The following is a 26,200-nucleotide window of genomic DNA, read 5'->3' on the forward strand; positions in this document are numbered from 1 at the left end:
ATGAAATAATAATAATAATAATAATAATAATAATAATAATAATAATAATAATAATAATAATAATAATCATAATAATAATAATAATAATAAATAAATAAATAAATAAATAATATCTTTAAGGACACATTAGTTAGTCAATATCCTTATGATTGGATGAAACAAAACTTATAAGTGGTTTGGTTCAAACCATGTTTTAAGAATTTGAAAAAAAAAATATAATAGATTATAAGTGAAAAAGAATGGTAATATGGGTATTTAAAAAAAAACAGGGGAGAAAGAGATGTAAAAACAAAAAAAGCAGGAGAGTATCAGTAAAAAGGTAAAAACAAGGGAGTTTTAGTAAATATAGGCCAAGTGTAAGGGAGTGACAGTAAAATCTCCATATATATATTCTTTCTTTTTTGTTGAAAGGGAAATTAAAGGGAATGAAAATGCATATTTTAAGTGATTCATACCAATGTGGTTGGTAGCCTAGTGGTGAAAATGCGTACAACTCATCACCGCTCGAGTTGGCGTTTGCAGATCGAAAATTTCAATTCTTTTTTCCATACAAACAAACTGGGTCCTCTCTTTATCCAATGCACGTTTTATTCTCTTACTCATCACTCTCCACCTACGAATGGAAAGTGAATCAAGTTCTGTACGAGCTGCTAAGGAATCTACCCAACAACCGAGTTGAAATTGTCTGTAATTCCGTTCTCATACAATTCCGTGAAATACCACCTTCACGGGGTGACACGTGTATTGATACCAATACAATGGTCCAGATCTGGTATAACTAATAAAACCTTAAATCAGTGAAGATGCATTTAAATCAGATCTGGACCATTGCATTGGTATCAATACACGTGTTACCCCTGAAGGTGATATTTCATGAAATTGTATGAAATCGGAATTGCTGACGATTTTTTTCCCCCAACAACCTTATCCACATTCCTACAAATGCATGACGTTCTCCTTTTTTTTATTGGTAACAACACGTTCCCTTCTACCCACTTTGCTTGTACTTCTCTTCTCAGTCCTCCCCAGAAGTACCCTCTCAAGAGATAAAGACCAGAGAAACAGAAACCAGAACAAAGGAAAACAAAGAATGGCTACCACTATAGTCCTTTACCCAGCTCCAGGGATTGGCCATGTTGTCTCCATGGTTGAGCTAGGCAAGCTTATACTCCACCACCACCACCACCACTTCGCCGTCGTAATCCTCGTCGCGACCGGACCATTCGACACCTCCGCCACCACCTCTTACATCAACCACATCTCCCAAACTTACCCTTCAATCACCTTTCATCATTTCCCTTCTCTTCCTTTCCAATTATCCCTCAAACCTTCTCCTACTCGCAGCTACGTAGCCATCCTTTGCCACTTCATTCGCCTCAACAACCACAATCTCCTTCAAGCCCTCCAATCCATCTCCGAAACAACAACAATTCGCTCTCTCATCGTCGACTTCTTCTGCCCTACGGCGATCCAAATCGCCGCCGACCACGGCATTCCCACTTACTGTTTCTTCACCTCTGGTGCTGCCTTCCTTGCTGCCCTCCTCTACTTCAGAGCCATCCACAACCAGACCATAGAAAGCTTCAAAGAGATGAAGATGAAGCCCAGTAGCCATCTTCATTTCCCAGGATTGCCCTCCATTCCTCTCTCTAGTATGCCAGAAGTTATGCGTAACCCAGATGATGAAGCTTACCATGATGGGTTATACATTTCTGATAATCTTCCTAACTTGAAGGGTATTGTGGTAAATACGTTTGCATCCTTGGAGCCTAAGGTGATCAGAGCCATTGAAGATGGATTATGTGTCCCAGATGGGCCCACCCCACCTGTTTACTATATTGGACCTGTGATTGCAAACCCTAAAGATCGGATTGGAGATGGAGAAGCTATGTATTCCAGATCAGATTGTTTGTCATGGCTTGATAACCAGCCGAGTCGAAGCGTTGTGTTCTTGTGCTTTGGTAGCCGTGGATCGTTCTCCCTAACTCAGTTGGAGGAGATAGCTGTTGGGCTAGAAAAAAGTGGTCACCGGTTCTTGTGGGTGGTCCGAAATCCATTGTTTGGGGATAACATTAAGCAAATTCTTGAACCTGTGGATCCGGATTTGGAGCTTTTGTTGCCGGATGGGTTCTTGGATCGGACCAAGAAGAAGGGTTTGGTGGTGACTTCATGGGCACCACAAATTGAAGTTTTGAACCATGAATCGGTTGGTGGATTTGTGACTCACTGTGGATGGAACTCTGTTTTGGAATCGGTGTGTGCTGGGGTTCCTATGGTGGCATGGCCGCTCTATGCAGAGCAGCATATGAATAAGGAGGTTTTGGTGGAGGATATGAAGTTAGCGATGCCGATGGAAGCGTCATCGGAAGATGGGTTTGTGAGTTCGGCTGAGGTAGAGAAAAGGGTGAGATCGTTGATGGAATCGGAAGAGGGTAGAGTACTAAGAGAAAGAGGTAAAGATTTTAGTAGGAAGGCCTTAGCCGTGTGGGCCGAGGATGGTTCCTCTTTTACTACTTTCACTGAGCTTGTGGAGTCATGGAAGCTCTGATGCTGATGTCTCACGAGTTTAGGTCCTCCTTCTATGTGGTGACTTTCTCACATGTGATCTCACTGTTTGTTCATTTTTTTTTTACGAATTAGGTTAATGTTTGATTGTTCAAGCCTCTAAACCAATAATCTTGAATTGTATATGACTGTTATTTTGTGTTCTACTATTTTTAAGAGGGTTCAATAGGTTCATTGGGTATCCCTTTTATGGTGTAATGTTCTATTTCATTCCAAGGAAGTTCTTTGATTTTATCCATCAAGAAATGTAGTTTCTGTAATTCTATCATAAGAATAAATAAATTGTGATTTCCATGTTTGAAAAGTCTTCGTGATTTTCATGTTTCTAAAATCCATGCATGTCCTAAAAGAACCAGCTCCAACAATGGAGAGAAAAAGAAAAGGTTGGGGGGGAGTAAAGGAAAATACAAGCAAAAATCGAAATTCAGATTAAAAGGCATAGCGCAAATCAAAGAGAAGATTTAGGCATCGGACAAAGATCTATAGATAAATCTCAAGTTGATGTGACATGATGATTCCGCATGAAGGAGATGCACAGCCTGATAGAGAGCTTGGAGCGCACATCAAAAGTGATGGAGCTTTGTGTTTGGGTTCTACAGTTACTTGTCCAAAGCTTGATATTGCGCTATTAATTTCTATATATGGTAAATTGAAGCACAAAAACCAAGCTTCCGAATGGAGTCAAATGCAAGACCTACCATTAAAGTGGTCCAGGATCCACTTCCTCTTACTATCTAAGGATCCAATGCTCCTATGATAAGGCCAATACCAATTGTTAACATGTGACCAAATTCACATGGAGGGAAGGGCACTCAAAGAAGAGGTGGAGGTTTTAGGGGCATTTTCACGAAGACAACTAAGGTGGGGGACTGAAATTACTCATTATTGGTATTGGTACTAAAGATAAACTTTAGGTTTTCTTTCTCATGGGCCCCGGGTCATAATGCAGTTGAATGAGAACTATTCAACTTTCATTAAAATTAATGAAAAATACTGAACATCACGGCCGTGTGAGTAGCCCCAAGGAGGTAAGAAGAGTCTAACTCAGAACCACACGCTTCCTGAGATAAAAATCCCTTGCCAACTCAACTATCACTTTGGGGTTACCACAGATACTTTATAAAATAACTTAAGAATAGACTTAAATGTATAGAGAATAGTAAAAGGCTCCCATGGCTAGGTTCATGTATATTCGTTCATCCATTCAGTCAAAGCTTGGCAATCAGTCCAAACTCCAAAAGACAACAGTTGTGGCTCCCAACTCTCCTTCCTTCTAAAATCCTTGGAGCATTCCCCTATCTTAAGCTTCTTGAGCACTCCCTATATAACCAAAGTCCATAGAAACAGTGGTAGAAGTTTTCCCACATGCAATGACCGAGGCCCATCCAACTTCATATGTTTCTTTAACAAAGCTTTTGTCACATAGTACAAGTACCATGGTGCCAAAGAAGGTGATAGCCATGTAGATTCATTCTCATGGTTCAATCATTCCCAATAAAACGTGGTGTGTTCGAATTCTTCGCTTTTACTCGAGAAGGGGGACCACCCTCTAAGTTTAAGTATTCCTCAATGGCTGATAGCGTACGAGTACCATAAAAGAAAGGTGAAAAAAACCCTAAAAGCATCTCATAATAGTTAGTACGATTTAAGTGGTGAGGCATGGGAGGGGTGAAGTCAAACTAATGCTGAAACAAATTCAAGTCAATAATCCATTTATCAAAATTCGTCATAATCAAAGAAGGATTTGGCCAACATTTAGATCTTAAGAAGTAGCATGTTACGATAAAGAAGTTTTGATGTTGTAAATTTAGCCAACGTAGCTTCATTATAATTTGGAAAATAATTTATGGGATCAGAGTATGGTGAGGCAGCCGCTTCTTGAGAGCCGTGGGGTTGGAATCCACGTATACTATAGACAGGTTCATAAATAGAAATTGACTGTTTTGTTGGTTTTCTTGTCTGGACTTATGATTCAGATTTATCCTTCTTGTGGTTCAAGGTTTTCAGAGAATCTCTTTTGAAGGAGTGGCTATCTATTAAGAACTCAATTCATGATGGTTTCTCTCATTTTAGTCTACAATTCACATCAAGCAATGGAAGATGATCATAATTTTTTATTTTGTTTTTTGGTTTCGGAGTTGAAGAATTACTTCCATTTGGATAAGCAGATTGAACTGGGCGAGCATGTGACAAATTGCATTAATGCAACATATTGGTCACATGTTCAAACCTTGAAAACATACTCTGCTGCAAAGCAAGGGGGTGAGGCTGCGTATACTTACCCCCTGCCAAACCTTGCAGTAGAGGGAGCCTTGTGCATTGAGGGACCCTAATCCAAGATATATATATATATATATATATCTTTTAAGATAACATCTTCTATGTTGATAAGGCAATGTAAGCCATATCAGCTTACATTCTCCCACTTGAACTATATTGCCATACCCCTAGTAGACGACGTAATTTCTAAACTTGATATATGATCATACAGAACTTAAACAAAATAACGTCACTACCCTTCGATGTATGAAACCATTTTGTCACAACTCCAGTTCTCTTTCGTACTAGAAAATAATCTCTCTAACAAGCTCATTTATTAATCCTCTTTTTTTAGTTTGCATATCAGTAAAACTGTTTGAGATCCCTAAATTGGGCATCATCTACAATAATATGAACAATTTACATAGGGATTTCAACTTATGATTGCTGGGAAAAAAAATCAAAATTTTCTGCCGTGGAACAAATTCCACTACCAGTAACCATATGACTCTACATAAAATGGATGAAGGATAGATACAGTTGGTAGTGAATGCAACCAAGTTGTGTCTTCAAATCCTGCTACAAGTGAGATTTCATCTCAATCTGCAAAGGGGGAAAAAATCATAACTGTTAGCCAACTCCACCATCAAGTAATGTGGGATAGAGACATAAAAAAAAAATAATAAAAAAAAATTAGGAGTTTGCGGTTCTCAGCCAGATTTGTCTTGAAACCAATATTGTAACTACTGATGTCATTTAAACAGTTTGATTGCCTGTTGTTCTAAGAATCCATAGTCAGATGATTCAGCCAGAATTTCAAGCAGGGAAACCAATTAGGAGTAATAGAAGGTGATCCAGAAATCAAGGAATTGACAGTATAGAATTCAAATTAAGGAAAATAAGTGAAACCAACAGGCAGAAACATGCAGAGAACCATAAAGAAGATTTTAATCAGATCTGTAAACCAAATTTAGAAGAATCTGATCACAGAACTTCAGGGTAAGAGTATGATCTGGACTGATGCCAGAACCCAGATATGACTATGGCAAGATCATACAAATAAGCAATAAAGGGTATCGCAGGTTGGAAACACAGAAATAGATTACTGAAATAAAAACCCTCTACATGTGCGCTTCAGATCTATTTCCTTTCTGATCACTAAAATTCATAATTTTTCATAGATGCAGGGAGGGATATTATAAGACCTTAAATTTCATTTTACTTCGCATCCAAAACCCTTTGCTATGAAACGTAAAATAAAAATTACATGTAAAATATATCATTACTAAATATAGTAAAAATTTAAGTAGTTTATACAATCACATGTGGTAATGATTACAAAAGTTTCCTTTTTAAGTTTGAAAATATCAAATTCCTTCCCTTCAAATATCCCTTGCAACCAAACATAGCCAACAGCTCATATCAGAAAACAAAAGTTGAAAAAATAGTTGAATAGAAAAAGGAATGGGAAATACAAGGGATGTCCAATACAAGGTGGGCAATGTGATTGAGCTGCTCAACCAAATTTGACGTGAGGCAAATCAAGGAGGAACCTATGTATCCAACAATTCAGATTGGTGCATGCAAGTTGGCCATAATCATCAATGAGGTGAGTTTTCGAGAATTACCTAGTCCAGTAGAACACTGAAGAAAGGTTCTTCCAAAGTGCATAGGGAGCCCATCATGGATTGAAGAAGCTCGAACCACCAACATTGATAGCTATTAGAACTGCTACACTTGTAATCACTGTAAGCCATACTAAAGCAGATCCTGCAAGCCACAAAAGAGCAGTAGTAGCATATGTCAGAAGACCGAAATCAATGGTCACAACATTCTCATGTACATATGTGTTTACATATTACCAGAACCACCATCCGAGTTGGCAGTACGACCACCTGATCTTGATGCAATTAATTCTGGGTTTGTAGCATTTTCATAAAGCTTGGGGTTCCCTGTTTCAGAGGACACTATCCCTTGAAATTCTTCACTAACGAGCAAAGCTGCTAATACATCCATAAAGGGCTCTTTTTCCATCCCCTCTAAGGATTCCCATTGGCGCCGTTCGGACGACACATCTGCTTCATCAGTGTCTGACATCTCATCATCAGAAGCATCTGTGTCTATGGACTCTGCCTCAGTCCCGTCATCCTCTTCATCCTCAACATATGCTTTATATGTTAGTCGAAGTAATATTTCTCCAGAAGATCCCCTTCTGAAAACTCCCCAACCTCCTTGCAGTGCAACAATTCTGTCGGTCGGCACAGTGTCTTGAAGAGATCCTAGCTCAACCTGGAGAATGTAAAATAGTGTGAGCATCAACTAAAATGTGTGCGAGAAAGAAGTCACGTCTGAAATATGTACTGCTAAAACCTAAAATATCTTCTATGGTCAGATATTTACCACATATAGGTCTGTATACCATAGCTATTGTTTCCATTAACAAGGAGATTGACCCAGAGGAAAAGCAATTTCTGGGATGAATCCTTTAAAAACAATTTGAAAATAGAAAAAATTGATTTCCACCACATGGTATAAGCCTCAAAAGCATTATACAATGGAGCCTGAGTTAACAACTTGTATTGTTAAGTGTTATTAGGTGTTACCACTATTCTAACTGTATCTTTGGTAGCATGTAGCGAGTTGTGGGAAAAGTAGTAATTAGTTGATTTAAGTCATGTTCTTATTTGTAAAGCACAAACAGTTAACAAGGATATTGACCCAGAGGAAAAACAATTTCTGGGATGGATCCTTTAAAAACAATTTGAAAATAGAAAAAAATTGATTTCCACCACATGGTATAAGCCTCAAAAGCATTATACAATGGAGCCTGAGTTAACAACTTGTATCGTTAAGTGTTATTAGGTGTTACCACTATTCTAAGGGTATCTTTGGTAGTATGTAGCGAGTTGTGGGAAAAGTAGTACTTATTTGATTTAAGTCATGTTCTTATTTGTAATGCACATACAGTTAACTATATATGCACTATAGGAGGTATTGTACTCTCTCTCTCAAATTATTAGATGGTATCAAAGCCCAGTTGATCAGTCTTCCTTTTTAATTTGATGGCTTTTAGTTTTTAATGCTTATTTAAGTTGTTTTACTTGAATTATATGTTCTCTAGTACTAAAGATTGTGTGGAATAGCCCAGGGTAGATATTGTATACAACATAGATTACCAACCTAGGGTCCGAAGTCAAACTATTTTGGGTGAAAGAAAGAGAGAAAGAGAATATCAATGATATATGATTCCAATATATATGTATGGTCTATGAATCATCTCATAAAAAACAGTGTAATAAAGCATCAATTCTATGCTGATTTGTCCATTTGTGAATTGTTAAAAGTTAATGTTTTTATTGTGTTTAGAAGGCCTAAAATAGGTTGTCGTACAAGTTTCAGAGCCAAACATGCATGAAACTTTCTGGAAAAAAATACAAAAGGTTTTGGCTGAAATTTTGGTTTTGGGCCTGACTGAAACTGAAACCTCAAACCATGCTAAAATGTCAGAGGAAAACTTCCAAAAATTCTAGGTGTGATGGGGGTCTTTTCAGGTCTTGGCCAGAACAGGGCATGGTGTCAATTTAGGTATGTTATGTTCTAGCAGGAAATATGGTTCTAGCATTGGAGAACAAGTTTCAGAACACACAGAACCAAATAGATATATAAATCAAGTTGCAGGACGCTGAAATTTGCTTAAAAAATATAGCATTCACATGTACTAATAACAGAGAATATACTGGATGATGATCTGACCTTAGCATTAGAAATCACAGAAGGAAAAGGATAGTGTTAAAGTGTCTAGGTTCAATGTATCTAGACCTGTGACTCAACCTAAAGCCAACTGTAACCCTAATCTCTTATTATAAATAAAGGTGGCCTCTATCATACTAGATAAGCAAAATCATCCACTTATTTTGTTTATTTCAACTTGGTATCAGAGCCAAAACCCTTAATAGTTTTTTATTTCCCGCCGCCACCCCTAAGGGTTCGGCCTCCCTTGGTAAAGCATGGTTGACTGAGCCATGCCCCGCAACTGGCCACCTAACCCTACCACATGATTTGTCGATGCCCTTCCGTCACTCGCCACTACCCCTAGTGCCTCCCGCCTAAGCCGCTAATCCTAGCGCCACCCCTGCTGCCTTGCATCTCTGATGAAGAATCGAGGCTGAACCGGGTTGACCCTTTGGACAATCTCGAATGAGATGAACCAAGACCGGTTGGATTTTTGGGTTCAATAGGATCTTTTAGGATTTATTTTATTTGGGAAAGATTTAGCTATTTTATTTTCGAGAATATTTGCAATCTTTTATTTTTATAATTGTTAGACAAGTAGGGAGTTACCAATTCGAGTTTTACTTTGTTTCTAATTCTACTTGTCTAGATTTTAGGAGATATTAGGATCTTTTAATTCTATTTCAGTTTAGTATTTAATTAGGAAGTTTTAATTTCGGTTTGGTATAAAAAGGCATGTAACCCCAACTTCTTAAGCAGAGAATGAATTGATTTGGTTTATTGTTTACCATGTTGGTAGGTCGTGTGACCTTTCTTCTCTCCCCCCCCCCCCCCAACTTTGCAATTTCTCTCCTTCGAAAACTTCTTTTGTCTTGTTCTTCCTATTTCTCTCTCGTGCTCTATTCCTGAGTGACCTAACAGCCCCCATCTAAGTTGATCGATCTAAAGTTCCTAAATCCTTTTTCTGGTTGAGAGATAGATACCTGCAAGTAGAATCAACTCTGCTGCTTCCGCCAGTAAGATTAGCAGCTTTATTCATGTACAATGGATTGTTGGGTCTGGGTTCTCATTGATTTCAGTAGGGTTTTGAATCATGAAATCAGCCCCAATTGGATTCTAGCTGAGTAAGCTTTATCAATCGAAAGCAGCAGGGTTTCGGTTGGGTTTTCTATCGCGTTTTGTTCTCCAAAATTACATAAAGGTTGAAGAAGACACTTCTTCTTCATATTTGCACTTAACCCCTTCCTCTGATATTCCCATAAAGCCCCTAATTCTGGAATTTTACTTCAGTTTAACCCCTTCACCATTTTAATTTCTAGAACTGAACTTTTTTTTGGGATTAATTCCAGATCTATCCCCATTCAGCTATTTCACTCTAAAAGGGTTCTAAATTGCACCAGAAATTACAATATTGCCACTGATTTCCCAAGGTTGAAATTGTTGTTCTTTTGTGGGCCCATGAGCGATCCAATTCCGATTTTGGAACCCAGATCTGCATGTCTCCCTTGCTGCCTTGCGTTGCCCCCTGCAGCCCCTGCTGCCTGCATCGCCCCCTACAACCCCAGCTGCCTGCATTGCCCCCTGCACCCCCTGCTGCCGGCGTCACCCCTTGCAACCTACGCTGCCTGCGTCGCCCCCTACAGCGCTCGTTGCGCGCCTTCAGCACTACTGCCATGCTGCCCACTTTCAACGTCTCGCGCCTCCCTGCAGTGCTGGTGCCGCCTCTTGTGCCTCCACCATTGCAACCCACACTACCTATGATCTGTTGATTGACTATGTGCCCTAGTATGCAATAGTAGCCTGATCCATCTACATTGACCTCTTCTCCGACACTATGGCTGATGGTGACAAAATCGCCGCCATGGTCGACACTGGGAGTGGTGAGGCACCTCGTGCTAGGGCTTCTGTCCATCACCCCACTCTCCAAGCAGGTCCAACAAAGCCAAATGGGTCTAATGATCTTCCGTAGGTGTGCTAACCTACCGACCATAAGAGGTAATCATTTTTTGGGATATTTGACTGGTGACACGCCTCAGCCTCCTGAAGGTCCTACTCTAAACACCTGGTTGGCCCACAATGCACTGGTTATGCATTTTCTGCTCAATTCTATGGAGCCTACTATCAGCTCTAGCTTTGTTCTGATGAACTCTGCTCAGGTACTTTGAAAGGTTGCGGAATAGACCTATGCCCAGACTATCAATTATGTATAGATTTATGAATTGCGTCGTTAGGTCCGTGAGACATCTTAGAAAGATTTGTCCGTGTCTGCCTACTATGCTAGCTTGAACTCTCTATGCTAGCAACTCGACTTCTATTACCTTGTTCCCATACCAAAGCTTTCCAAAAGGAATGGGAATGGAGCGTGTTTATGACTTTCCAAAACGCATACAATCTGATCTGTGTTCAGATCCTTGATCATGACACGTTTCCTACCTTACTACGGGCCTATAATCTGCTCCAGCATGAGGACCGTCGTCGTTTTGTTATGATGCTGACAGTGAGTCCCCCACACTCTGCTTTGGTCTCTACTCCTACTAGTGTTAACTCTTCTAAATATACCAAACTCACAGAGAACCAGTTAAATGTAATTACTGTGGTAAACCTCATCACACTAAGGAGATATCTTGGACGCTACATAGTCACCTAAAGGGAGGGGGTCGTGGTGGGAAACAAGGATCTACCTAGCCCTAGGCTCATCTCTCTGAGATTGTTGATAAATCTGTTTTTGGCCCTGATCCTCCACCAACAGGTAGGTCTTCATTTGTGTCTTTCTCCTCGGATCAGCTACAGGCCCTACAACACATGATGTCCCACCTGGGGACACCAACCCCTACACCTACTTCCCATCTTGCTTATTCAGGTATTTTCCATGTTTCTACTTCTTATTGTCCCTCTTGGCTTTCTTGATTCCGATGCCTCTGAACATATAACTAGCTCATCAGACTTGTTCTGTTCGTATCTCCCTAGCTTTGGTAAGGAAGAAGTCTGGGTTGCCTGCCAATGGCTCCTTATCCTCTATTTCTGGTAAAGGTTTTGTTCAATGCTCCCCTACTATTTCATTATCTTTCGTTCTTCATGTTCCCAATCTTTGTGCTAACCTGCTTTCTATTTATGGTCTTACCATTAAACTCAATTGTTGTGTGTCATTTTATTCCACCCATTGTCTTTTTTAGGATCTGGTGATGGGGCGCAACGAATGGCTATGGTAGGGTATAGGACGGGCTGTACTATCTGAAACCAACCCCCACTAATGTGCACACACCTCTTTCTTCTCATACTCTTCCATCTTATAGTGTCCTTCAACAAGTGCACCGCTGGCATCAGTGCCTCTGTCATCTTTCCTTTCGCACTTTATGCTTATTATTTCCACGATTAATAAAGCATTGTGGGCGAGCCTGTGGCACAATGGTTAAGTTTTACTATTGCAACATGTTGGTCACAGGTTCAAAACTTGGAAAGAGCCTCTTTTGCAAAGCAAGGGGTAAGGCTGCGTACACTTGTCCCTCCCAGACCCTGCAGTAGCGGGAGCCTTGTGCACTGGATTGCTCTAATAAAGCATTGTAGTCCTGATACCTTTCATTATGAAACTTGTGAACTTGCCAAACACACTAGAACTTGTTATTCTATTTCTTTTAACAAAAGTGAACGTCATTTTTTTGGTTATTCGTTCTGATGTGTGGGGTCCATCTCGTGTTGTCACTCATGATGGTTTCCAGTGGTTTATTTCATTTATTAAGAATTGCACACTCTTAACCTGGGTCTTTCTTATTTGTCATAAATCTAAGGCGTTTCAATGCTTCCAGACCTTCCTCACCATGATTCGGACCCAATTTCGTGCCAAGGTTCGAATCTTATGGAGTGACAATGGAACTGAATATATTGATGTTAGCTTTCTCCAATACCTTGATAGTCAGGGGATTGTTTTTCAGACCTCTTGTGTTTGCACTTCAGAACATAATTGTATTCTTGAGTAGAAGAACCGTCATCTTTTGGATGTCAACCGCTCCCTCATGTTTACCATGAATGTTCTGACTTCTTATTGGAGAGATGCAGTCCTTACTGCTGCCTATCTCATTAACAAGATTCCCTCCAGTGTTTTGGACTTCAAGATCCCTGTTAGCTGTCTCCTAGACCCCTCCCTTACCTCTCATCTCCCACTTCGGGTCTCTGATTGTGTTTGTCATGCCCACAACTCTACCCTTGCACATAAGCTTGCTCGTTCTTTCCATTGCATTTTCCTTCGCTACTCCTCTTACCAAAAGGGCTACAAATGCTACCATCTCTCCTCTTGCCAGCCCTTTATTACCATGGATGTTACTTTCCATGAGTTTGAACCCTATTTTCAGTCACCTCTTGAGGGGCAGAATGCTATGTCCGAGCTTACTTCAAGTCCATTTGTCTTTGACACTATTTGTCTTATGTGAAGTATGTTTGTCTTAAGGGGGAGCCACCCCTCAAGCAAAGTAGTAAATGGGGCTTACTTACATATTCTCACAGAAAGAAATAGCCCACAAGCGACCCACCACAGCCATTAGTGCTCCTAGATCCACCTCTCGTGTCTCAGTCAGGTAATATGGATCCTCCCATTGTTGTTACTGATTCTACTGATATTCCAATTGATGTTAGAAAAAGAGTTAGGACATGTACTAGGAATACTATTTCTAACTTTGTTTCCTATAAGTCTCTGTCTCCATCCTACCGAGCCTTTGTTTCCACTGTCTTTTGTTTCCATTCCATAGGGTTGAAAGATGCTATGGAGGAGGAGATGCAGGCTCTTTAGAAGAATTGTACTTGGGAGCTTATTCCTTCTCCAAAGGGAAAGAAGCTTCTAGAGTGTAAATGGGTCTTTACAATAAAGACCAGGGTAGATGGCACCATTGAGAGGGTACAAGGACATCTTAGTTGCCAAGGGCTTCACTCAGACCTATGGCATAGATTACCAAGAGACCTTTGCTCCAGTGGCTAAAATGAACTCTATTCGAGCTCTACTATCCTGTGTTGCCAACCTTGGGTGGAATCTCCAATAGTAAGAAGTGAAAAATGCCTTCCTAGATGGTGATTTGGAAAAAATCTGTATGGAGATCCCACCAGGTTTTGAATCACCATCTACGGTCGGGAAAATATATTGGTTACAAAAATCACTTTATGGCCTAAAGCAAGTCTTCCCGGGCTTGGTTCGGTTGATTCCTCAAGGCTATGGTACAATTTGGTTACAAGCATGGTCTCCAAAAGGCGAGATGGCCCAACTGGCAAGGCAGAAAATTGACCAAATCTCAAATGAGATTTTGAAATCTTGCCCAGATCTCGCTAAATCTCACCAATATCTCGCCTCTCTACTTTTTTAAAGAAAAAACACCAAGGAGCAAGGACTGTGGTGCTTTCGCTTGACGATCTCCAGTCCTACACTCCTTGAAGCTTAAAGAGTAGAGAATATTACCTCCTCATATATTGGTTTCCAAAAGGCGAGATGGCCCAACTGGCGAGGCAGAAAACCGACCAAATCTCGAGCGAGATTTCGAAATCTCGCCAAATCTCGCCTCTCTACTTTTTTGAAGAAAAAACACCAAGGAGCAAGGACTTTGGTGCTTTCTCTTGACGATCTCTAGTCCTCCACTCATTGAAGCTTAAAGAGTAGAGAATATTACCTCCTCATCTACATTTGGAGTTACTTTTCTTACATATGATGTCTTTTAAATTCTTATGATCATGTTGTGTCATGTGTTGATTGTGGAATGTGGATTGTGGAATAGAGCATACTAGCCTAGGGTCCAAAGAGTCGAAGACTACTTACATAGGGTACGAAGTCAAAGTACCATTTTGAGTTTGTTTTTTGCAAATCTGATGTTTCCATTGTGTTTAGAATGGCTAAAATAGGGAAAATACACAGTTTCAGGGCCTACAAAGGCCATATGCCCACTGAGATCTACCAGCAAGTCGACCGCCCGAAAAATACAAGATTTCGGCGAGATCTCTCCAGATCTTTTTTTTTGGGATAGCGAGATGGTTGGCGAGATCGAGTTTTAAAACCTTGGTTACAAGCAAAGTCATGCTGATCACAATTTATTTCCCAAACGTGATGGTGGTAAAGTTGCTATTCTTATAGTTTATGTGGATGATATCGTGATCACAAGAAACGATGATGCTGAAATTTCCACGATCAAAGATTAACTTGCAGCAGAATTCGAAATTAAGGATATGGGGCCTCTCAAATATTTCCTTGGTATTGAAGTTTCTCAATATGACAAAGGCATTTTCATCTCACAAAGGAAATAGGTCTTTGATATTCTTAGTGAGACAGGTATGCTTGAGTGTAAACCTGCAGGCTCTCCAATTGAGGCTAATCATCATCTTTGTAGTGACAATGAAGATCTAGTTGATCGAGAAAGGTATTAGCGATTTGTTGGTAAGCTGATTTATCTTTCTCACACCTTCCTAATATTGCATATGCCGTAGGAATTGTGATTCAATTCCTCCATGCTCCACTATCTACTCACCTTGAAGCAATGTACCGTATCCTGAGACACCTGAAATCTGTTCCAAGAAAGGGACTCTTGTTCTTGACCAACAACAATACTAGACTCAAGGCCTTTACTAATGCTGATTGGGCAGATTCTGTTGATGACAGTCGCTCTACTTCTGGTTATTGCACCTTCCTAGGTGGTAGCCTTGTTACTTGGAGGAGTGGTCTCAAGGTCCAGTGCTGAGGCTGAATATCGTGCTATGGCTCAGGGGATTTGCGAGCTTATCTGGCTTCCGGTTCTTCTCAGTGATTTGGGGATTGCGATTGCTGGTCTTATGCAGCTCTACTGTGACAATAAGGCTTCTATCAGTATCGCTCATGACCCGTTTCAACACGACCGGACAAAGCATATTGAGACTGACTGGCATTTCATCAAGTTAGCTTATGTGTTCACGGAAGGTTTATATTGTAAGGTTTTTTTCATCCTCTACTCCACAAGTTGGGCAATTGTGATACATATTCACCAACTTGAGTGGGAGTGTTAAAAAAGTGTCTAGGTTCAATGTATCTAGACATGTAACTCATCCTTATGCTAACTATAATCCTAGTCTCTTATTATAAATAAAGGTGGCCTTTGGCATATTAGACAAGCCAAATCGTTCTCTTATATTTTTAAATACATATTCAACCGAGAGAACAAGCTCCAATCTTCTAGGCCATGACCCTGGAACTTCCACAAAGAAACACCACACAAGGTTGCTATCCTGCAACACCTCAATTCTTCATCCATTCAACTCAAAAACCACTGCTTTACATAGCATATCAGACCACTAATTTATAGACTAACCCCTAAGCTTTCTATTCTTAGCACAACTCATACATTAGAAACTTTCTAAATTTCCTAGACTTGAGCATCAAGGTATCTGAAAATAGAAGCTTTCTAGAGTTCCTAAAACCAGATTCAACAGTACTCTTACAAAATTATAAATAACTCAAATCAGAAAATATGGATTCGTGGTAGCCTAAACCAAGTAGAAAACAGAAACTAGAAGTAAATGTGTGCATGCACCAGTACCCTCATACTTGGGCGTATAGAATTGACCCATTAAAACAAAAAGCCCAAGAATAGTTAGCCCATGGCCAATATAACCCATTGGGGCTTTGAATTTAGACTTGATCAAGCCCAATCGACAAAATTTGCAGCATTTGCCTGCATTGTGATTTTTTTTTCCTGGGGATCGGGGTGGGGTGGGGGGGGGGAAGGGGGAACCCTTAACTAGAAGCCAAATGTGTGTTTTTAAGAGAGAGGGAGGGAGGGAGAGAGAGAGAGAGAGAGAGAGAGAGAGAGAGAGAGAGTTAAATGCCATTATAACATCTCTTCTGGGGATGGTTGTTTGCACAACTCTCCAGGGTATTTCAGCACATTTTGGAAGGATCCAAATCTTCAAAACAAAACCGGAATTTGGGATTGAACAAAAAGTCCCAATCCTTACCCTGTTTTACAATCCCAAATCCTTACTGAACCCATTTTGCAATCCTAGATCTAGGGTTGGGATCCTAGATTGGATACCAAACGGATCCAAATGGCTCTGATTGAAGTTCTGGGCAGGATATGAGAGAGAGAGAGGGGAAAGAAAAATATGCTAAAATGCCAGCATATCATCTCTTCTGGGGATGGTTGTTGTTTGCACCACTCTCCAGGGTATTTCAGCACATTTTGGAAGGATCCAAATCTTCAAAACAAAAATGGAATTTTGAATTGAACCAAAAGTCCCAATCCTTAACTAACCAATTTTGCAATCCCAAAACCAAAAATCTCAATCCTCCCATTTTGCAATCCCAAATCAAGGGTTGGGGTCCTAGATTGGATACCAAACAGATCCAATTGGGTTCTCATTGAAGTTCTGGATAGGATTGTGACTGGATTTCATGCCAAATGCACCATAAACGAATACAATCTACCAAGAGGAAACAAATGGCTACTTCATATCTAAACATTTTGCACATTAACATCAGGGCGGTAAAGCAAATTTTTTTTTTTTTCCTTGTATGAATAATCAGGGATCAAACAAGTGCAAGAATTAAAATTGAACCAAAGAATAAACCCAAGAAAATATAGAAAAAGCAGGCCACACATGTTTCAAATCTCAAGATTTCATGGACTTCTTTTTTGGTAGATTCAAAATTTCATGGACAAATGTTCTTAAGATTGACAATGTTTACCTCCCCTGTACCTATGGTCAAATCTGTGAACCCAAGGGAATCCTTCACTTGAATGTACAATTTCTGTTTTCTCGGATTTGCGACAAGCATATGAAAATCCTGTCACCATGCGAAATTTAGACATAACTCATCACAGTTTACAACCTTAGATGAAAAAAGTTCTGCTTGTTGAACAGTTGAAGGGAAAAAAGCATGAAACACAAAAAATATGATGCAGAAACAGTACACTTCACCTGATTCCAAATTGGCTCTCCAGGTGGCCCAATGACAGTGGTCTGACTGTTCTTTTTACTACGGATTAATTGATCCCCCAAGCTTAGAACAACATAAGGATCTGTCTTTCCTGACAAGATATTTAAAAATAAATAAATAACTCTTAGTGGTTTTTTTTCTGGTAGGCATACTTAACAATTTGTATGCAATATTGGACTTCTCAAATGGGATCAAATAAAACTGGATGACTGAAAATTCAACTACCCATTCTATGCACAATAACATCCAGGATAAGGAGCTTTCCTCAAGCCCTGGACAAACTCATAAGAATGTCACTCCCTTATTAAGCCAATAAGTCCATAGGGACCATGTCCTAAATAGCCAATGGCTAAAATGGTGGGATCTGGGTCTAGAATGGAATCTATATAGAGGTGGGGACCACACTCAAACCGGGGTCTGTTTGGAAGGATTTAAAAAATTGGGACAGAACTATGATTTCAGGACAATAATGGACTTTTTTGAAAGGCTAAACAGAATCTGGAATAAAAAGGTAATTAGATTTGGACAGGGGGTTTTCTGGAATTTTAAATCAGGATGGGGCTAAATTAAAACAGAAATTGGGAAGGAGGCCCTTTTAAGTAAATAACTGAAGAACATGACCTTATGTGTAAATAGAAAAATTGCTCTTCTACCCTTCATGGCAGAACAGTAAACAGCGCTAAACCAAGTCTGATTACAGGTGAGAGATCTCACCCAGAGTAAACCCAGTCAATTTGAAATTGTAGGACGAGATTCCGAACCCCGAAACCTCTTGAATGCATCCCACATTCGCCCAGATTAGCTGTTAGGAAAAAAAAATATCGGCAAGTGGACCCCGGTGGAAGTTGCAGGGTTAGTTGTGATTTCTCACTTATATTTCATAGAAGGAATTTTTCCTTAGAAGATAAGTCTAGGGTTGGGGTCCCCTAAGAAGGAGTGACTCACACCCAGAATCCCAGGCCACATCGAGTTGGTATAGTGAGTCTGAAGGCCTTTCTGCTCAGCCCAGCAGTACTCCTAGTAGAAGGAAGAACAACGAGAAGATAAGGAAAACAAAGGAGAAAAAGTTGGAAGGTCTCACCGTAGGTATGAAGAGATCAGAGAAAGAAGGGGGAAGAGAAGCAATTAACCAGATCTGGTTGAACAGGACATGCAGGTTCAGGCGGTCAGCAGCTCAACAGCCATAATTCTTGAGAAAAAGAAACTAAAATTTCAATACTTCAACTTAATCTGATCAATGGGAGGATGTTTAAATATTTATAGCTGCCAATAGATTCCCTATTACACTTGTGAAACTGAAAAAATAAAACTCAATTCAAGACTCCACCACCTCTATTGCCAGCAAAGCAATAGCAATAAAGCATTGAAACAGGATTTCAATCCAGTACCTATCGCTAGCCTCTTAAGACCCCCACTTCAAATCAAATTTCAAATTACAAAATAACCAAATATATAATAAAATTCCCAAGCTATCCTATAAGAACCAACGGCCAAATCTAGGCCTGGGCTTCCTAATTGGATCATGTCGGTTCAACCAGGTTAATGTTACTGTATCACTAAATCTAAACGCTACCACAAAAATAAGAAGAAGAATTCCCATTAGAAATTTAATATGTGAATAAAAAGGATACCGAAGAAAACATAGGCAAGCTTTTGAGCATCTACAAGAGTCACTGATAGTTCTCCAACAAAATCTTTGTTTCCTTCCTGAATTTCTCCAGTTCTGAAATAATTTGGAATAGGACCAACTGCTTTCCCCTTCTGGATATCAAGGACAATCTTCTTCGGACGTACAAAGAGCCGAGGCAGATCCTCTGTCAAAAGTTTAGTCAAGAACCTAGGGAGGTGCATGTAAACCTTCAAAGTTAGGAAATGGATAAACAAGAACCAGGCATAGAAAGCCATCAAATAATCATATAAAAAGCATCCATAATCACCATAAAATATTTTTTCCCGTACACTGCAAAAACACATTGCTACAACACACCGCACCAAGGATTTAAGTATGGCTATTGGGTATCGTATAAGAAGGGTGATTTTAAGAGACGCATCACATCAAAGAGAAATAAGATACGCATAGAAATGATCAAGAAATGCATGAATCTTGTTAGGATAAATATAAAATACAGTTTTGAAGCATAAAACACTTTATTATGCAATATATAAATATAGGGAAAGAGAACGCTACATCCTGGCAACAGGTACACGTCAATGGGTGCAGCCATTGGGAGGGTGGGTTGGGAGCATCTCTAGCACAGGGCAGTGCAGTCTTTTTGTACCCGCTGTGTCAAGGTGCGTGTACAAGCTGGAAGGGGTAGCGTTCTTTCTTCCACAAATATATATATATATATATATATATCAGCTTGATGCAAGGATTTGAGTCATTTTCACCTAATCTAGTGATGCAAAACCCAAAAAAAAAAAAAAAAGGTTTGAGAGAAAAATAGAGATTTGCAACTTTACCTCCTTTTTGCCCAAATTTGTCTTGATCCATGGTTTGAGCACTATAAATTCCCAAAACTTGTTAAAATCGTGAAGATTAGGGTCTTTTTATGTTAGATGACTTCCCCCAACTTAGATCAAAGAGAAAAACAAGTTTCCAAGGCTGCCCTTCGATTGCTTTTGGTTTCATATCAGTCATGGTTTCTATTTGGGCAAATTACACAGACCTCCCCTGTGTTATGCCCGATACTCACTACACCCACAAGTGTTTGATATGCTACAACCGTCCCCTTTTAGAGGAACTGTGTTAACTTAAACATCTTTAAAATAGAAATGACATTTTAACCCCAATATATCCCTACATATAACCCATCCAAACCCTTTACCATTGGAACATCCTTCCTTGTAAACTCCATCGTCAACCGTTGAAGACCTGCAACTCATAGGCAAACTAGAATACCTCCCTCTCCTCCACCGTCAAACTAAATCGTAGATTTAGTGATGAGATCTACAATGACAAACTTGACTATGAGGAGATATATCGGATAAACTGAAGAATACGGAGCTCATGAAGACTTCACCGATGTCCCTGGTTTCCTCTATATCACAAGAGAGCCACGCTCTTTACCATTAAATTCCCTTTCAGAGCTCCATTTGCTTGATAGCAGCCGCAAGACACAGACAAATGGAGGTACCCCAAGGAAGGGCATTCCATAAGAGGAAATCAACACATTCATAAAAAACCTTGGTATTTCTCCTGATTGAAACAAACCCAATTCCTTAATTCATCTTCGCTTCAGTTCCATGTTAATCACAGATGGGTTCACTATTGGAACCAAGATCCTTGTGTTTGATACTTTGATACCGTTTATATGTCTAATTCCTCTATTTAACGTCGTTCCCTGCAACATCAGTGGCCGACAATGGCACACTAAACTCGAACAGAGAAATTGCTGTCACTAAACACAAAACCAAAATCAGAGCTGGCATGGCCATCAGGAGAGAAATCGGATTCCATGATTCTTTAAGTCTAAAATTGACCAAACATCAACAATCAAAAGCTGAAAAAGAACATAATAAAGGAGCAAAAATACTTTCTCCAACCCTAACCCTAATTAAAAACCTAACCTAGTGTACAAAGATGAAGAAACGTCTCTGAAAGGTGGAAGAAATTGGTAAATGAATACAAGGATCGGTTACACTACAAATGAAGAAGAAAGGTGAGAGATCTATCTAACTCCCAAAGTTTGAAAAGCCAAACTACGACAGCAAGACAAAACAGACGCAGCCAACCTAAACGCTTCACACACCTCATCCTCTCCTAACTGCTAATCCATCCTATCCATTCCCATCTTAATAAAAAATAAAAAATAAAAGGGACAAAAAATGTATCCTTCCATTTTCAATGTTAAAGTGCTCCTATTTTGGGTCAACATCGTCGAGGTGGTTTGGAGAGGCGAGGAACTTGAATTTTCAGTGGGTACCGCTTCTGCTTCTTATCCCATTGAAAACTTCCTGGAATCTTCGCAGTGTGGCTGCAGATTCTAATGCTATGATGAACCATCAAAGGGGATAGAAGGGAACCTCCTCGTTTCTGCTTCTTAGGAGAAATTGATTGCAGGTTGTCAATGGAGCCTTTTGGTTCCCATTCAAATAAACCCCAGAAGTGAGAAATCGTTGGTAGGAGGAGGAGAATAGAAAATAGAGAGGAGGGGAAACACTTACCTTGTTTTCTGTTTTTTAAACAAAAGGGGTTCGAAATATGACTTGTGCCTGATAAAAAACTCTCGATTTTTTGAGAAAGCACCTCCATCAGCAAGCTCCAGCCACACACCCGCCATACCCCCTCGCCCAGCATCCCATCTACAAACATCCACCTGCACTCGAACCCCTAGAAACCCTATCTACAAACATCCAGCCACCACGCCCCACTGCAAATACTCCCCCGAAACCAACCTTGCACACCACCACTGCCACCAGCCCTCTTTTTTGCCCAATCTCGACTCCCGAAGCCGTCTTTGAAACCCAAACCACCCACCATCGCGAGTCGCCACCAGATATATATATATATATATATAGAGAGAGAGAGAGAGAGAGAGAGAGAGAGAATAACTGCTTTGCTTGCGACTTCTAGTTCAGTTTCTAAGTTCGGAAATTTCAGAGATAGATTCGTGCGTAGGATTTTAAAGGGTTACCAAGGGTTTCAGAGTTATAATGTAATTTACAAATTTATACTTGACAGTTGATCAAGCACCATTTGCAGCAGCTCCTCTTCACGCCCGTCTGGTTTCTCCAAATTCCTGCAACTCCTCTTCTTCAATTCTCCGCTTGCTGCAACTCTTTTTCTTCTCTGTTTCAGGAACAGGTTTACCAAACGCTTTTGAACATTCCAAAAACTGTTCTCAGCACAGAAACGGAAAAAGTTGTTTCTGAGCACATGAATAGAAGAAACGTTATCAAACAGACCCTAAGTATTGGATCGGTAAGTATCATATCGATACCTGCCAATACTGACAAATCTCAGCCAACATGGAAAAATACACGCCGATACTTACAGCCCTACACCAAAGTTATAGGCAAAAAAAAAAAAGAATATATGGCATCATAGGTAGCCATAAAATTAACACAAGGAATTTAAAACCAACGCATTTTAAATCACTGATCCCAAGATTTTGAGCAACAAATATCAGAGTGAATCCCATGTGATGGATGGTAAACTATAATTTGATTTGTTCTCACAATTGAGCACTTTCCCATGATGATGCATGCGTGAACCAACGGTTCTTAAAGTATAAGTGGTAAGTCATCTATTAGTCAACAAACTCTCGATTTATCTTGGGTTCTGCAGGGCCAAAATATTCAATCCCTTCACAAATTTTTTTAGAAGGCCAATGATAGGATGTTACACCAAAAGCAGAAATTTAGAGGGAGGAAAGAAAAATATTGTTCCATGTCATATTTAGTTATTAAAATTCGGTTTGTCTAGATACACCATTGTTTGTGGCATAGTTGTCACGGCGTCCAACCGGCTTTCTCTAGACTGGCACCTTGCTGGGTTTAAGGTTTAGCCCCTCGACCATGTTGGTTCGCCTAGACGCCGTGACAACTATGCGCCCTAATTTTATGTGCTGATAAGCCCAGGCATATGGTTATTTTAATCCTTGTCCAAAACAAATCATTTCTACAACCATGATGCCTTCCTTAGATATGAGTAAGGTACAAAAGCCTTATCTAGGAGCCAAAATAGACAAGAGTTTATGTAGGTTAAAGGTAGCAGGCAACATATTCCAACAGTAAAAATCCAGAATGAGAAGTGCACTTACATTGAAAGAACAGGAATTGCTGAAGGATGACCATCATGCACAGAGAAAAGAAAACAGCACATTTCAGTAAATTCAGCTTTAGATGAAAACAAAAAATTCTAACTGTTTTAAATGGAAGATGAAATATTCCAATTATTCAATCTAGACAATAACATGTCAAGTAAAACGTCATACTAAAGGCAGCAAATTGGCAAAAAAAAGAAATAAATCATATCAAAATTCAAAAGACAGAATTCATAAAAGCACAAAGAATATGGATTTTCTTATAACCAGAAAGATTCAGCCTGTGTGTTTAATCTTTTTCCTTAAAATAAAAGTTTAAGCTACGCCTCCGTGGAGGAGAAGGAAAGGAGTGGAAAACAATAATGAAGATTGGTGAATTGACCAAACTGATTGACGACAGATGAATACAGAAAACATAAAGCAGATGTTCTTTTGTCTGAGGTTTCCAGAAAGCTGGGTAACAGGGATCTAACCACCTAAAGATTAGGGTTTAGAAAACCCAGGTAAACAGATCGCATATAAGGGAATGAAACCCAGATTCAAGAGAAAACAGATATAACATATAGTGAGTCAGATTTGGTCAGAAGTCTGGCCAAGGCTAACTATGGACTGAAGAACAACTCTGTACATCTGATCATATTCTGAAATATGGAAGAATCCTACTAAGGATAGAACTCTTGAAACAGAATTCCAGAACAGTATATCAATGTCAGAAATTTAGATGTTCGGAACAGATCTAATTGAGTATTTGAACAGTCAAGAATAACAGTAACAGAGACCTAAACAACCATCAGAAATTCAGAAATTTGGAAAGTAGACTCAAAAGGACTCTTCAGAAGTAAATGGAAGGACACAATTTTGAAACCAGAAACAAACCAGAATTCAGAAATAATCAGAACAGAAATTAGAAGAATGTGCAGGGAAACAACCAACACAATAGCAACTGATAAAGTAAAACAGCTAGAAAATAGACTGCACAGGATATGGAAAGTATGATCTGACATGAGAACCGATCAGAGAAGAAGAGAAGATAAGTAATTCAGGAATCCCCACCTGAATCACTACCCTGGAATCACCACCAGCTTGATGCACCCTGGGTTTTAAAACCCCTATGGGCCCACAAGAATGAATAAGTTCAAATATAAAGAAACAGTGGCAATTTTATAAATTTATGGTAAGCTCAGGATCAAGAAGTGAAGAGAAACAGAGAGGGGACTTAACTGGACAAAATTTTTCAAGTAGATTCGACTTCTGGAAACCAACAATAAGGGAGGGAAATAAATAAAGAAGATGAAACTTGGGGAGGGATTTTATGTAAATAACAGAAATCAGGATCTTTAATGTCAAAAAGAAGAGGCCACCTTCTTCCTCACAACAGGAAGAGTAAGACTAGCGGTAGCCTGATCCAGAAAAGAATAGAGAGAACTCTCTCCCTTTAAGTCCAAATCCAATGAAATCGCAGAATGAAGTATGTAATTCCCTATCCCCACCCCATATTTTAAGTGAATACCAAACACAAACAAATGGTTAAGAGGGAGATCATGTTGATGTATACATTAACACTGCCTTTCCCTAACAGTTAAAGCTTTTAGATAAAATGGTTGCGAACGTAGTGTCAAAGCAGGGAGGTCGAGTCTTCGAGTGATCGACTCCTGGAAAGTGCAAAAATTGGGTCAGGGGCGACACTTCTTCTCCCTCAGTATATTCAAAGAAATGACATGTGAGCTCCACGTGCAAGGACCATGGGATCTTGGCCTGCTTGTTCAAGGGAGTGTTGATGTATACATTTACACTGCCGTTCCCTAACAGTTAAAGCTTTTAAGTGAAACGGTAATGAAAAGTGCTATATGAAAAGAGAATGAAATAGATAAGCACATTTGTAATAAAAATAGTATAAGTTACTTAAAGGGGAAGATGTAGTCCAGGTAGGAAAATGCAACTCTACAAGTAGCAGGCCCAAATAAAATATGAGGTAATCAGTGTCACAGGGTTGAAATCTGTAAAGAGAAGAGAAGAAAAGAGAGTGAGCAGAGCAAGGGAGTCTCAATCGATTATATTGGGGCTGCCCTCCTTCATTCATTAAGTAAAACAACTATTACAAGTTCTACTAGGAATAGGAAAGATTGCTATTACAAGTCCTACTAGGAATAGGAAAGCACAAAATAGGAAACTAATACCAATTGCTAACTTCTAACTGTATTCAGTCCTAATAAGACTAGATAAACCCACAATCCTAATAGGACTAAGAAAACCCAAGGGAGGAGTTTACGACTTGTGCTAAACTCCTCTTTTCTCTCGATAGACTTCTAACACTCCCCCTTAAGTTGGAGTATACTCATAGCAATAGAAAGCTTCAGCTTGGACCAACAGAACTTCAACGAGCACAGAGATAATTTCAATCAACCATCATAAAGCCATCAGCAAAACCAAAAACAATGAAATTCCTTCCAAAAAAAGGCACTCCAATACCAACGAAAGCCCTTCCCAAAGAAGGCACTCCAACAGCAACGAAAGCCTTTCCCAAACTTCCCAAAGAACGCATTCCCACATAATCTCAAAAGAGAAGTGTAGCATCCAACATCTACATCAAAAGATCTTCCCAAAGAAGGCACTCCAACAGAAACTGTAGCTCCCAATAGCTACAACAAAAGCACTCACGAGCTTCAAACAGAGATCTACCAAACAGACATCTCACATAAAATTCCACAGATAAATAAGCAGCACGCAGCATCAAGTCGCTGGGGACCAAACAACATCAAGTTGTTGAATACACTAAACAACATCAAGTCATTGAGTATACTATCTTCAGAAGATAAAATAGTTGGACAAACACGAGCATATACATCTTCAAATGAAATAATTTTGAGCAGACAATAAATCAAATCAAGCGGATAATAATTTGAATCTTCCCCTCACATGTAGTAGTTCGCAATGACAAATA

General features: G+C 39.6%; 2 protein-coding genes across 2 annotated transcripts in view; one reads left to right on the forward strand and one right to left on the reverse strand.

Moving 5' to 3' along the window:
* The first annotated feature begins 966 nt into the window (after positions 1 to 966).
* Positions 967 to 2,869, forward strand: LOC122078877 (UDP-glycosyltransferase 88F4-like). The gene has a single exon (XM_042645062.1). It carries the CDS (start codon positions 1,091 to 1,093, stop codon positions 2,546 to 2,548), a length of 1,458 nt encoding a protein of 485 aa, XP_042500996.1. The 5' UTR covers positions 967 to 1,090; the 3' UTR covers positions 2,549 to 2,869.
* A 2,268-nt stretch (positions 2,870 to 5,137) lies between these two features.
* The window catches only part of LOC122079228 (tricalbin-3), a 31,019-nt gene continuing 9,956 nt past the window's right edge, over positions 5,138 to 26,200 (reverse strand). Inside the window, exons 3-9 of the mRNA XM_042645503.1 lie at positions 23,257 to 23,275; positions 19,123 to 19,328; positions 17,473 to 17,582; positions 17,240 to 17,338; positions 6,687 to 7,113; positions 6,453 to 6,594; positions 5,138 to 5,427 (exon numbers count right to left, since the gene is read on the reverse strand). Of these exons, the coding sequence (XP_042501437.1) occupies positions 6,506 to 6,594; positions 6,687 to 7,113; positions 17,240 to 17,338; positions 17,473 to 17,582; positions 19,123 to 19,328; positions 23,257 to 23,275 (950 nt within the window). The 3' untranslated portion in view covers positions 5,138 to 5,427; positions 6,453 to 6,505. The remainder of the gene's footprint in view (positions 5,428 to 6,452; positions 6,595 to 6,686; positions 7,114 to 17,239; positions 17,339 to 17,472; positions 17,583 to 19,122; positions 19,329 to 23,256; positions 23,276 to 26,200) is intronic.

The sequence above is a fragment of the Macadamia integrifolia genome, chromosome 5 (genome assembly GCF_013358625.1).
Source record: "Macadamia integrifolia cultivar HAES 741 chromosome 5, SCU_Mint_v3, whole genome shotgun sequence".
In the NCBI taxonomy this organism is placed as follows: Eukaryota; Viridiplantae; Streptophyta; class Magnoliopsida; order Proteales; family Proteaceae; genus Macadamia; species Macadamia integrifolia.